General features: G+C 42.0%; 1 protein-coding gene across 1 annotated transcript in view; it reads left to right on the top strand.

Annotated features, from left to right (window-relative positions):
• Positions 1 to 11,165, top strand: part of ADRB2 (adrenoceptor beta 2) — a 62,603-nt gene extending 51,438 nt beyond the window's left edge. The window contains exon 2 of the mRNA XM_081178603.1: positions 9,268 to 11,165. Within this exon, the coding sequence (XP_081034729.1) occupies positions 9,268 to 9,302 (35 nt within the window). The 3' untranslated portion in view covers positions 9,303 to 11,165. The remainder of the gene's footprint in view (positions 1 to 9,267) is intronic.
• The last annotated feature ends 3,214 nt before the right edge of the window (positions 11,166 to 14,379 follow it).

A 14,379-nucleotide genomic window follows, 5' to 3' on the forward strand; every position in this document is an offset into this window, starting at 1 on the left:
AGGCGCATCTGCTACAAAATTAGGTTGATTTTTATACCAGTTTAACACTCATGACTTGCATAAATAATCCTAGGACCTGCAGCTAGCTGAGGCTGCTAATTACGTCTTATTTATTAAAGTATTTTCAACGCCACTCTTCAGCCAAAGAAAGCGTCCAGGTGCTTTGCAGATATCAACGGCAGGGCAGATCTTACCATCAGATTTATAATCTGAAAGTGGCACAAAGGGGGGAAAGAGAATAGGATATAGGGAGGACTTCCGGGTTGGCGCGACCTGGAAATGGCGGATTCCCTCCGAGCTGCGGAGGGAATCGGCTCAACCGAGGACGGGTCTTTGCCGCGCCGGCGACGCGGGGACCCTTAAAAACCGCAGGCGCGGAAGCCTGCGGACTGAAGACTCGGCGGGTGCCTTAAGCGCCCCCGATCCATGAAGAGCCTTTTTAAAGGCTGCGGAGAGGATACGGAGGGTGGCGTGGCACTGAGAGTCGATCGCTACCTCGGTGGAGCGAAGCCGCGAGCCATGACCGGAGAGCGCTGACTTTCTTCCTTGAAATTTGGACTGAAAGAAAAACCCGTGAGTGAGACGGAATTGGATTCTAAAAATACTATCCTGAATTGGAGACGACCGGGGGGTGTGCTAAAAGGAAGTCCGCACCCCCCCCCTGCAGACCATCTAAGCAACGATATAAGAGCTAAGCTGGAGAGCCTACCCTTGGAGGGGTGAGTTAAAAAGGACACTAACTTCCAAGATTTAGCTAAAGTAAATTTTGAGCTGGAGAGTGGAGCTTTGGAAGCCTTCTTTTTGCTTTAAACAACCCTCCTCCCGGGCCCGGGAGTGTCCTGTTTCTGTGCCTGTGTAAGAGCTGCGGAGTTTGACAGCTGTCAAAGCTGTCAAACGGGCAGTTTAGAGTGGAAAAGTTGCTATTTAAGATCCCTCTGGACTATGTTGAGTTACAATTGAACTAAAATTGCTGGAAACAAAGTAACAATAATAAGTTAAAGGATTGTTGGAGAAAAGACTAATAAGTAACCAGATTCCCCCTAGGGGGAACTCTGTGAAACTACAATGGCTACAATGGCTGTGGATGGAAATTTACTAGCGGAAATCGAAAGGATGTTTCAACTGGTGGGAATCCTACAAGAGCAGAGTTTAGCAATGAATAAACAACTTTTGACCTTGACTTCTGGAACAGGCAACTCTGCTGTTTGTATTGAGGACTTGAATGAGAAAGAATCCACAGCTGAATGGGAAATGATATCTAAAGAGGCCCAAGAGACTAAACAAGAAAAAGAGAAAGTAAAGCTGGGAAGTAATAAGCAAAAGCCGACATCTGCGGAATACAGACAAGGAGATTATTGGAACACATTCACCACAAGTCTGCGAAAGATGCAGAAGATGAAGGAGGAGGCCCCGGGAGTTTATGGAATACAGGAATTTAAAATAAAGAAATATGATTGGGGCCTTCATTCTGACTTTGACTTTGAAGATGCAGGATTTGTGGAAATCTTCCAGCAGCTATTTTCAAATCTCCTTGTGGGAAGAGAATCGATGGTGAAAGAACTTTTTCCAGACTTGACGACTGACACAAAGGACTACCAACAAGACCGGCGGAGAGGGACTGAAAGAGACATGAAAGCCTCGGACGTGAGGAACCCAGGCTAAGAACTGTTATTTTGGATTTGTATTGGGAAGGGACAAAAACCGGGGATGGGAGGGAGGGAAGAAGAGAATTCTAAAAACACTCAAGACCTTTGGGTTTGGTTAATATGACTTTTAACTAAGACAAAATGAGAAATCGATGGAAGAGAACTTGAGTCCAACTTAGGAAAATCTATATTTCTTTATAAAAGAGGTAATAAGATGAATAAGATGGTTAAGAGGAGAAATACCAATTTGCTGACACAATTTTGGGAATTGGGATGCACGAGGGGGGGTGGGGGGAAGTCAGGGAACAGGGTTAGGAAATTAAGATTTTCTGAATTTATACATGTTTTTGTCTTCTGTTATTTTTGTGTGTGTTTTGTCTTTATAAAAGTTGAAAAACCAATAAAAATTAAAAAAAAGAAAAGAGAATAGGATATAGGAGCAGGGAAAGCCAACCCAAACACTAGTTCTTATTTATAAAGCTTTAACGACAAGCTGGAATGGAAACAGTTCAAAGAGAGCATGAGCCAAATGTGGCTGGTATCTCAGTTGAGCCAATGGAGTGGCCCCGCTTCTCTTCCTCTCCTCTTGACTGCAGTCTGATGGAATGGCTGCTGTCAGGTGACAGCGGAGGGAAAAGGAAAGCTGGTGATGCTTTCAAAGATCTATAAAGAGAAAATTTATAGCCCCTTACATTTCCCTGGAGGGTGAGAGAATAGCCATTAAACTATTTTAGATGTAGATGGGCCTTAAGCATTTAGTTTTCAGCCTGGTCTTCATGCTTTGGGGAACAGAACAGCCCTTCACAAAATATTAGCGGTCATTCTCTGTGTCATAAAGGGATTGTGGTCTTCTGAAAATCTGATTTGAAAGCTCTATGGTTACATAAATAAAACAAAGCAAGTTAACAGTGGGATTCTTTTTTTTAAGCTTTCATATATTAATGTAAATCCTTTTACACGAGATAGCTGAAAAAGTAAAAAGTAAACTTACCCCAGTATTTGAAGATAAGGCACATCATAACCAGTTTATTAAAAAGATTTGCTACACTGAGAGAAAACACAAGGTTTGAAATATTAATTTCAAAAAGCAAACACTCAAAAGGAATAATAGGATATATATATAAAATAACTGCAGAACTGGAATCATCCCAGCCTAGATGTCAATCAAAATGGGATACAGATATGCCTAGCAATATATCTCAAGAAAAATGGGCCTGGTTCTGGGAGAAACATTTCCAGATTTACACTTTGTAGGAGTTTAAAATCTATAAAATCATGCCTCATTGGTATCTGTCTCCAGATAGACTTCATAAAATATATCCAACAATAAATAATCAGTGTTGCAGATGCTCCAGATGTGACTATTTGTCATGTACTTGGAGGAATGTCTGATTATTAAATTATTTTTGGAGTCGGTATTGACAGAAAGAGATAAAGTCCTTGGCTAAGTCCGCCCCATGAATCCTATTCTAACAATATTTGGATATCTCAACAGCATCATTCCATAGTCAAATATTGGTAGCCTATTTATAAACTGCAGCAAAAATTTGGGAAATGACCTTTATGACTAAAGTTACAACTCTTAATAAGAGTAAGAGAAAACATACAAATAGAATATAACTCTACCGGAAAATGGAGTTTGTTTCTACTATTTGCAAGGTGCAAGAGCAAATAAACCATTATTCCTTGTTAAGGGACATATAGACATTAGAGAAAACTTTATACATTTAGTACAGATTAAGCACTTTATTGTGTTTTGAAGAAGCTTGAAATGTCTGATATAAGGATTTTTTGTATTTATATGCATTATATTTACTAAGTTTATATTTATCCACCTAATTTATGCATTAAGCTGTCAGCTGTCTATGTAATATTGTCTTCTTCTTATTCTCACTTTTGTAATCTACTGTGCAAACTCAATGATCTGTAACAAATAAACTATTTTTTAAAAAAAGAATAACAAGAAGCCGTTGCACAAAAAAGGAGGGGTGGTGGTTTGTGACAAACTGAAAATATATGAGGAAACTGCCAAAAGTTGAATGTTTAAAGAAAAAACTATTCGAGTTGGAGAAATGCCACACATCATTCTGATCTCTTTTGCTTTTAAATGAACATTCTCATTTTCTATGAACACATTATGTCAGGCACGTCGAACAGGTAGATCGTGATGTACCGGTAGATGACCAGACATCTGTGGCAGATCACTGGTAGATCACTGGCTCACCCCAAAGAAGCTGAACAAGTTTTGTTCCCCTAAAAAAAGTCAACATTTTTGCCCTGCACCCCAAAAAAACGGGGCTTTCCTTCTCCCTAAAAAGCCCAATAACTTTGACCTGAACCCCCCAAGAGGGGATAGATCACTGCCAGTCTTCAACTCCGTGAGTAGATCGCAGTCTCTTGGGAGTTGGCCATCCCTGCAGTATGTCATTGGCATACACAGAATGTGCCTAATCCACATTTTTTTAAGATCTAAAACAATTTCATTCAAATACAGCAACAAGGCACAACAGTTTATCATTTTAGTTATTGGATTATTGCCTTAAACACATGCGTGCACACACAATTCCATGAACGCCCATGTACAGAAGACTAAGGTAAAGGGACCCCTGACCATTAGGTCCAGTCGTGACCGACTCTGGGGTTGCGGCACTCATCTCGCTTTATTGGCCAAGGGAGCTGGCATACAGCTTCCGGGTCATGTGGCCAGCATGACTAAGCCACTTCTGGTGAACCAGAGCAGCGCACGGAAATGCCATTTACCTTCCCGCCAGAGTGATATCTATTTATCTACTTGAATTTTGATATGCTTTTGAACTGCTAGGTTGGCAGGAGCAGGGACCAAGCAATGGGAGCTCACCCCGTCACGGGGTTTCGAACCACTGACCTTTTGATCAGCAAGTCCTAAGCTCTGTGGTTTAACCCACAGCGCCACCCGCATCCCTATACAGAAGACTAGTTTCAAATAATATGGAATACTGAAAGCTTGATCCTTTTTGTTGTTATCATCATCATTATTATTTTTTAAAATAAAAATAACAGTCTTGATTGCTTCACAAGTTTCATGGTGTGGGAAACTTTAATATGATGGAATTCACACAAATAGACATAGCATCAAAGTGTCTGAAGTTATGCCTCCTTTGGGAGGAAAGGCAGGTTCAAAATTTAATAAAGAAAATGGCACCCTGGGACACAAAAGCATTTAGCTAGGAATGAATGAATCATGTTGCGTCTGCGTCAAAACTCACTGGCACACTGGATTTTTGTTTTTTCCTGAATTTGGATATCTACCTTTTAAATCTGGATTCTGGAGGGTGGGGTAGTCAATTGATCTTCCTCTTCCTTTGTTAAGAACAGAATTATTGTACCAACATAGGTTGATGCAGCTAGCTGTTTATGCCAGCATGCTGCGCCTTGGTTAAAGCATAAGTCAGGCCCAATAGAGGGCATTGATGAGAACATTTCTAGACACATGAATGATTATGAAGGCCTCCCCAAATATTTTTTGAGTGGACCTCAGGATTCACCATCAGAAATATGTGTATTTCCTGAATTTGATGCATAGTTTGGGAATTGCATTATATTTCCTGGATCTGATGTATATTTTGTGAACTTTATACATTAAATTTATGTATATTTCCTGAATTTGATGTCAGCTATATAAAGGACTGTGTATATGTATGACTTCATTTCCACGGGGGCTAGAGAAACTTATCTTAGGACCCCACAGGTTGAAAACATGTAATGTAAAACTAAGGAGTACAAAGGCTTAAACCTAGATCTTAAGGGGAACTTGCTTTGCATTCAATTTTTGGCAGCTCCAGCTGTTACCTTATCCCAACCTTTCATGCTATTTGACTACATTAGCATCCATTTTATTCCAAGTTTACAAAGGACCTGTCTCAAATCTATTACCTATCATTGGGGTAATGCCCCGGCATGGTTGTAAGATCAGTGTTGCTGTTCCAAAATAACACCTGGACGCTATCTTCCTATTATCTTAGTCTGCAGTGGAGGTTGCAATTGTTACCATTAAGTAGATTAAAATAACTGAATGTGTATTTGTTTTAAAACTTTTCTGAAGTGCCTTTCATTTAAAAATAAATAAATCCAGGGTGGTTTACCATAGTTCATACAACACAATAAAAGAGCAATAATCAATAACGTGGTTAGGGGGAGTAAAAGACAGAGCTAAAAACAGTTGCAGCAGAAGTGAAACACCAGAGGTTTAAAGCATGAGAAAAGGGGAAAACATAGTACTTAAAAAAGATTAAGATATCCGTCAGGTGAGCTTCTCTAAGGTGAGAATTCCACAAGTTGGGTACCAAGGCAGGAGCACCACAATGCATGTTGTTTGTCATTGCGTTCCTCAGTACTATATATATTTTTTAATGAATCAAAGGCTGCCATTCTAGGCATGCTTAGCTGGGAGTAGGTCTCACTGACTTACTTTCAATGGCAGCCTGTAGGGTGATTCCAAGCCTGGTACAAGCCTGGTAGATGAAGGGAACGCAGTGGATGTAGCCTACCTTGATTTCAGCAAGGCATTCGACAAGGTGCCCCATGATATTCTTGTAAAGAAGCTGGTAAAATGCGGTCTTGACTATGCTACCACTCAGTGGATTTGTAACTGGCTGACTGACCGAACCCAAAGGGTGCTCATCAATGGTTCCTCTTCATCCTGGAGAAGAGTGACTAGTGGGGTGCCACAGGGTTCTGTCTTGGGCCCGGTCTTATTCAACATCTTTATCAATGACTTGGATGATGGACTCAAGGGCATCCTGATCAAATTTGCAGATGACACCAAACTGGGAGGGGTGGCTAACACCCCAGAGGACAGGATCACACTTCAAAACGACCTTGACAGATTAGAGAACTGGGCCAAAACAAACAAGATGAACTTTAACAGGGAGAAATGTAAAGTATTGCACTTGGGCAAAAAAAAAAATGAGAGGCACAAATACAAGATGGGGGACACCTGGCTTGAGAGCAGTACATGTGAAAAGGATCTAGGAGTCTTGGTTGACCACAAACTTGACATGAGCAAACAGTGTGACACGGCAGCTAAAAAAGGCAATGCAATTCTGGGCTGCATCAATAGGAGTATAGCATCTAGATCAAGGGAAGTAATAGTGCCACTGTATTCTGCTCTGGTCAGACCTCACCTGGAGTACTGTGTCCAGTTCTGGGCACCACAGTTCAAGAAAGACACTGACAAACTGGAACGTGTCCAGAGGAGGGCAACCAAAATGGTCAAAGGTCTGGAAATGATGCCTTATGAGGAACGGCTAAGGGAGCTGGGCATGTTTAGCCTGGAGAAGAGGAGGTTAAGGGGTGATATGATAGCCATGTTCAAATATATAAAAGGATGTCACATAGAGGAGGGAGAAAGGTTGTTTTCTGCTGCTCCAGAGAAGCGGACATGGAGCAATGGATCCAAACTACAAGAAGATTCCACCTAAACATTAGGAAGAACTTCCTGACAGTAAGAGCTGTTCAACAGTGGAATTTGCTGCCAAGGAGTGTGGTGGAGTCTCCTACTTTGGAGGTCTTTAAGCAGAGGCTTGACAACCATATGCCAGGAGTGCTCTGATGGTGTTTCCTGCTTGGCAGGGGGTTGGACTCGATGGCCCTTGTGGTCTATTCCAACTCTATGATTCTATGATTCGCTAAACAAAACCCGCACCATTCCTACCCATGTTTACATGCTGCAAATGGCCTCCACTCTCCCTCCCTCCCCCCTCAGTGTATATGTCAAGTTAGTATGTTTGGGCCCAATGCACATTGGTTTCAGCTTATGTACTTTTGCCATTTAATTGTTCCAATTATCACCCAGTTTGGAGAGCTTCTTCTGGAGCTCTTTGCTTTTATGCTTTTTACCAGCCTAAATAATTTGGCGTCATCATCTCATGGTGAGGCATTCTTTGCCATGGACACACCAGCCAGAAAATAAGTGAGCAAACCACATGCTCAAGATGCTTTGCAGGGTGTGAATGTACATGGAATATTCCTACACTGAGAGAAGAAAACCTCAATGAGAGACTCTCTTTGAGACCTTTGGAAGAAAGGTTGTATTGGTCTAAGACATGCTTAGACAACGCTGGGAAACCTGCAGCCCTCCAGAAATTGTTGGACTCCAACTCCCATCAGCCCCAGCCAGCATGATCAATGGTCAGGGAAGATGGAAGCTGTCAACATCTAGAGGGCCATAGATTCCCCAACTCTGGTCTAACGTATATGGAAATTAGAAGAAAACAATGATTAACTCGTTTCCACCCCTCTCTTCCATAAGTATGAAATGCTTTCACAAATGTGGACCACTGTTACAATTGTAATAACTGAAAATCAATCCTTAGAAAGATTAATAAAGGAAGGCAGAGTATTGAGACAAGAATTTATTAGAACTGAATATGAGACTGGGTCCAATTATTAAGAAGCAAAAAAGAGAGAGAAAGAGATAAAAAGAGAAAGTAATATACTGAGAAATTACAGATAGCCGTTGCATTACGTGACTCAAGATTCCGGCATGCTATTGCTTGAACGTATTAAAGCAGAAACGTGTTTAATTAAAATGCACAAAAAGATACAAGCAGGATGTCAATGTAGTGCTGCAGGGGAATACAAAAAGGTTGTCTTAATTATCTCCGTAAACTTGACAAGCGTATGTCCTAATTTGCATCAATATTGTAGCAACCGTAACATCATAGTGGTGCTTCTCTTCTGGGTGACCTATGGAACCCAGCTGCAGCACAGAGGTCATGGCCTTGGAACTCCTATACCTTTGAGCTCCTGTCTGCATAATATCAGCCAGTTTGGGGGGCAAATAGTCTAACATTTCTCCAGTGAAAATAGGGACACCCTAAGGAAAAGGAAGACATTCTGGGATCAAATCAATCAAAAAATGGGATGGCTTCTGAGGCTGTTCTTGGAAAATAGGGACACTCGGAGGTTTTGCTGTCCTGCTATTCAATACAATTTTACCAAACATCATAGCTAAAGCAGGAACAGCAAACCTACAGTATATGGTGCAAAATATCCCATTCCCTCTTGCACAGAGCATTCATTGATGATATAGAAGTGCTTTGAATCCCAAGACATTGATTGCCATTAGGTAAGCCATTAGGTCTGTTCACAATTTTTAAATTTAACCTGCTATCGATACTCCTGTGCTATATCATTCTCCTACCATTGATTATCCAACCCAGTTCAACCCAGTTGTTTTTCCTCTCTCAGAAAGTTCCTTCATAATCTTAGTCAGTGTCTTTTTGTGCAGGAGCAGCCCCATAACACAGCTAGGGCTGATGAGAGTTGCGGTTCAAAGCATCCAGAGAGGACCTGGCTGGGAAATGCTGAGTTGAGGCAATGCATTAGATACGGCAGACCAAACAAACCCTGTATGTGAGGTCTTGCTTTTGTTGAATTTGGATTCTCATTTTGTTGAATGTTGGTTTCTCATTACAGACCCACTTTGGGCTTTGAAAGAAACATTAGAAGTTGTGATGTGATGCCACCAAAATCAGTGTCGTGAATGGGGGCAGAAGCACAAATGTTAACTGCGACACATCACCCTTTGGGTGCTTCCATACTTCAAGCTGACCAGATTGTGTTTCTCTTTCCTCTGCAGAGATCCCTGGGTGCCCTGGAATGGTTGAAAGTTGAGCGGGTTAAGCTTTTGCCCTCCTAACCATTTGCAACTCTCAGAAGCTCATGAAGAGACAAGTCTAAGCTCTGCTTTACTTTTGTTGGCACAGAGGAACTTCGCATTCCTTTGCACAGGGATGAAAGGAAGGACAGCTAGCAAACCAAGTTTCCAGGCTGTGAAGAAAACTGCAGCGAATGAACCATTTCGGGGATTCAGCTGTGAGATGCCAAATCAGTTTGAGATAGGATTGGTGGAGCCTTCACAGTGCAAAAATGAAAGGCTTTCCTAGAGCTGAAGAACATGAGTTTCCAGAAGTAGGGGAAGAGTTAATGATTTTATTAACTCACCCACACTGTCTCCGCTGGAAATATCCTCAAGGAGCTGAAAAGCTTTGGGAAGACATTTTCCCATCTTGTTGTTAGTCTAATTGTGGAAGAGACATCAAATATCTGGCTTCCTGGTGAAGCCAGCAGATTGCTAGGATTGGGACGGGATCATTATGCAGCCCAAACGTGAAAAGAATTTGGGAAGTAATACACTGAGGAGCACTCTTGTAAAACCAAATTGGTTTGCAGTGCACATTCAAAGCTGGTTTCTGCTCCTGGAAGTATTTCGCCAACTTTTCCCCAAGCCAACAAGTGGTTCCACAAAGACAGAAGTGAATAATCACCTCGTGGTAGGATTTCAAAAAAATTGACTCAACGTTTACCAAGGCCCTTATTCAGAGGCATTTCTCCGTAATATTGACTTCTGTGCAATTTCAAGAGACCCCAAGAGACCAAGATCGAAAGGCAGCTTCTCTCAAATTTTTTATTTTTTTTAAAACTTGTAAGCAACCAAACACCCCTCATATACTGTTCTTGAAGCTAAGCTTTCTGCATCAACCTCCTGGTATCATAGGATACCTGCGTTCTTCTTTGGGAATCTTGAGATGTCTGGCCTTGACTACTCAGCTCGCTCGAAGTGCTGATGATGTTTAACCCCTTTTGCCAGGAGACACTTCCAAGGCTTTGTAGGAAGGGGAAAGAAGCCTTGTTGGATACTTGGGAGAGACAGACCACTGCCAGAGAAGCTTATGCGAGGAGTCTGGAGTCGAAGTTGGATGGCCAAGGGTGGTTTCAGAAAAGGGGAGAATCTTTCAAGTTGTGGTTTTATAACAAAACTCAATTCCCTGTATATTACATTAACAACTCTGAGGTGTTAAAAAAAAAAAAAGCTTTCAAATGTAATCCGTTTCAGCCTGGAAGGCAACAGTCAGCTTAAAAATGCAGAAGGAAAGGTTCTTCATTTTGATGATTATGTTAAGGGCTTTGTCCCGTAAGATTTAAAAGATGCCTGGAGCCAAACCATGAATTATTGAGGCTTCTGTGTGTGTAGTGTCCTGTCCCTTTGACGCAGTGTGCAATATTGCTAAGGATCAAAAGACCTTCTACTGTCTGCAGCAAAAGAGAAAGAGAAACCCATGCTATCAACTGCAAGGGGGAATGAAGCTATCCATTAGCAGAGAAGCTGGTGTTCTTGCCATTGTGCATGACAAGTGATTGTACTGCCGTTTGCTCTCATGGACTTTGTACAAGCATGAGCCTCTTATTCATTGGACCGCTTTGAACCCATTGGATTCCTAAATATCATGTGCGGGGGGGGGGGGGGGAGAAGGGATTTGGGGCTCTGCAGGGCATGTTGCCTGTGAAATTAAGACACACTGGGCTTCCATGTGTGCTGCTCTACAGTTGTGGTGTCTATTTATTTATTTATTGGGTAAGGATGAGTTCTGGTTTCCTCACCTTCCTTACAATGGGGGAAGATGGTGCAAAACCTCACAGAGCAATGGGTCACTGGACTGGCTGCTCCAAAATAAAAAAAAAACTGAATCCATTGTGTGATGGTGTCCAATATCTGTCATTTTCTTCTTACTTTGCTGGTCCAGAAGAGACTATGTCAGTATGCTGGTTCCTCCATTTCTGCTTTCTTAGGTACACCATGTGTAGTATAAAAAAAACAAATTTGATTTAATGCTTAGAGGTTCTTTACATGCCCTCTTTGTGTACAATCAGCTGGCCTAGAGCCTCACTGGATATAAACCAGGCCAGCTTCACTACAGTCTCTCTGTTTATCTATGCATATTTCTCCAGTGGAGCCTCTCCACTGTAGCTTCCTTTCATGCCTTGCAAGCTGCTTGTGCATTTGCTGTGTATGCAAACATTTTCATTGGCCACACTGGCATTTAACCATTATCTACTACTACTTATTATTATTTATTTATACCCCGCCCATCTGGCTGGCTTTCCCCAGCCACTCTGGGCAGCTCCCAACAGAATATTAAAAACATGATAAAGCATCAAACATTAAAAACTGCCCTAAACAGAACCAAACTAGGCAAGACACAGAAGACCAGTCAACAGGATCTCCTGCTTAAATAAATACATAAAAGCAGGCGCAGGGAGATCTTAATTGGGACTATGGTGCTGGAGAGACAGGCTAACCCTTTCACCCCGTGCCATTTCCTCCATGTCAACTTCATTTTTAGAAGCTGCCACTACTATATCGGTAACTTGTTTTCCCCCACAAGGTAAGTGGGAACTTCAGGGGTGCATGGGTTCCTGCAAATTATGCAGGGAGGTAACCCTGCAACCAGTAGTGATCTGTGGCTGGCTGTACCTATTTCCTCTGATGCCCCATCTCCTCCAAATATGCCCGATTGGGCTCTGGCCTTGGCCAAATCAAGTATACACTCCTAATAAAAACACTTACAGAATGTATCAGCTCAACACTTTCTGGCCTCTAACAATCTGCCTGTATGATGACCCAGAAGTTTTACCATCCCTATTTAGAGATTATTGATGTGGGTTACCAATAATTCTCTACACACGGCAACACTTGTTGCCAAAGGCCAAGATGCTGTTGTATCTATCCCTGCCATTCCCTAGTCCTTGGGGTGCCTAATGTAGCCGCACCTATTTTAGAGCTGCATCCCTTCATCAAGAACATTAATGGAGGTGGCATCAAAACAGCTGCTCAGCATGCAAAGACCACCAACAAAAACCCATGGCATGGAAGTTACATGTGTGGTTATGATGCTCTCCAGCATCAGTTGTCCAACAGCTGCTGCCAATAGCCCTGGACTCCAGGGTTCTCTGCAGAAAGATCTTGGACTTCTTTGTAGCACAGACATATCCAGACAACTCAGATAACCATGCCAAGCTTACACATGGAAATAACACAGCAAAAGACAGAGTTGGGCCTTCAGATCATGCTTCGCCAACCACATAGGTCCCTTGGGAAGAAGCATGCATGGAGAACTCATGAGTGACTCAGGGAAAGGATTCAAGACCCATGAGTATCCATTCAAATGATCCATGCAGTGTAGCTAAGGAGAGAGTCTCATGCACAAGGAAGAAAAGGAACTAGAAGTGGTAGCTCATGGGGACCAGGATCAGGAGCTACCTGCTAGCTCAGCAGGATTGAAAAGCACTGGTAGGATTGAGTCTCACACCAGGGAAAAACATTGGATGGGCCCAAGGCATCCCCAAAGCCAAAACTCATCTTTTGATTTCCTGGCCAGAAACAATGTTGTCAGATGCAAAAAAGTTAGAAGCAACATGACTAGAAACCCACACTTCCCATGACACACAGAACAGTTTTGTTTTGTTTTTTTTCTACAAAGCCACAAAAAGAAAGATGCATGGTGCAAAGCTTTGTAAAGTTTTTGGCTCAAGCCACAGACCCAAACATATGACATAGGAGGTTTCCTTATACCAAGTCAAACCATCTGTCTATTTGGCTCAGCACTGCAACACTAGCTGGCAGTGGCTCTCCTGATTTTCAGACAGGATAAAAAGCACCCCAACAGTCTTGGTGGTTGCATGTGTCTGGACATAGATTAATGCAGCATTTGTTTACCATCATACTGACTCCTACAGATGACTTTGGTTTTTGCGTCTGAAAAGCTTTGAAGATGCTGCTAGATTTTGGAAAAAAATTGACAAAGGAGCAAATGCTTAAGCTTCATTTTCCAAAACAGAAACTATCTAAGTTCCCCAGATGCTTTGCGCGCTCTCTCTCTCTCTCAATATTTTCCTCTGAAGTCCCAAGTCTCTCCTTTCTCCACTCACCCTGGAAATTGACGTAGCCCTTGATCTTACTTAAGCATTTGTCTGCCATAAAGCACCCCAGCTTCATCCTTTCATGGCTAGATGCGCAAACATGAATGATTGGAGTTTAAACAGTCTTGATGGGAGCATGTAAAATTACTTTATGTGGCTTTGGTTAAACAGCCTTGTTAAGCTGACAGCACTTGCAAACAAGGCTGCCCAAGTGGGGCTCTTTTATTAATATATTTAATCTTCTCAAAAGGAAAGAAAAATGCTGCGATTCATGTATGAACTGCACAAAGAAATGTGTTTGCTATCAGTCACCACACTAGCTTCTAGCTTTTTCATTCTTTTTACCAGTTTCCCAGCTTGCATTGGAAATTGGTTTTTTTCCAGATGTCCATTTTTTTGCGCGCACGCACGCACGCACACACACACACATCCCAACCAGGGATGAAGGAGAAATTTGATTCTGTTTTCACTTAAAGGCAAACCTACCTGATCCTCACTTTCTGAAACAATACCCAAACCAGAACACAGCCATCAATCAAAATCCATGCCTCTCTGACCATTGCAAATGCAGTTCTCCAGCCAAGTGGTGCATGTGAAAATGCACCGACTATGGTAAAGTGTGCATTAAAATGCACATAGAATAGTAGTGAACATAATGTAAAAAAAAATGCATTATATCAGGAGAAATTCGTAGTAAAGTGCTAATGAATTTTCATGAGGATTCTTTTTCTTTAATCGCAAATTGATTTGGAGATGTGAGAACTGAATTTAAGACTGGGAAAATGAGAGATAAAATAAAAAAATAACAGCTCCTCCCATTCCTTCCCTCAACTCTTGTTCTAGTTCCAAAAGCATTATGGCAGAGTTGGGGAACCTGTGGCCCTCCCATTGTTGGCAGATTTCAGCTTTCATTAGGCCAGCCTGGAGGGCCAAAGGTCAGGCATGATGGAAGCTGTACTTGAGCAACATCTGGAGGACCACAATTTCACCA

Source organism: Podarcis bocagei (assembly GCF_964188305.1).
Source record: "Podarcis bocagei genome assembly, chromosome: 2".
Lineage (NCBI taxonomy): Eukaryota > Metazoa > Chordata > Lepidosauria > Squamata > Lacertidae > Podarcis > Podarcis bocagei.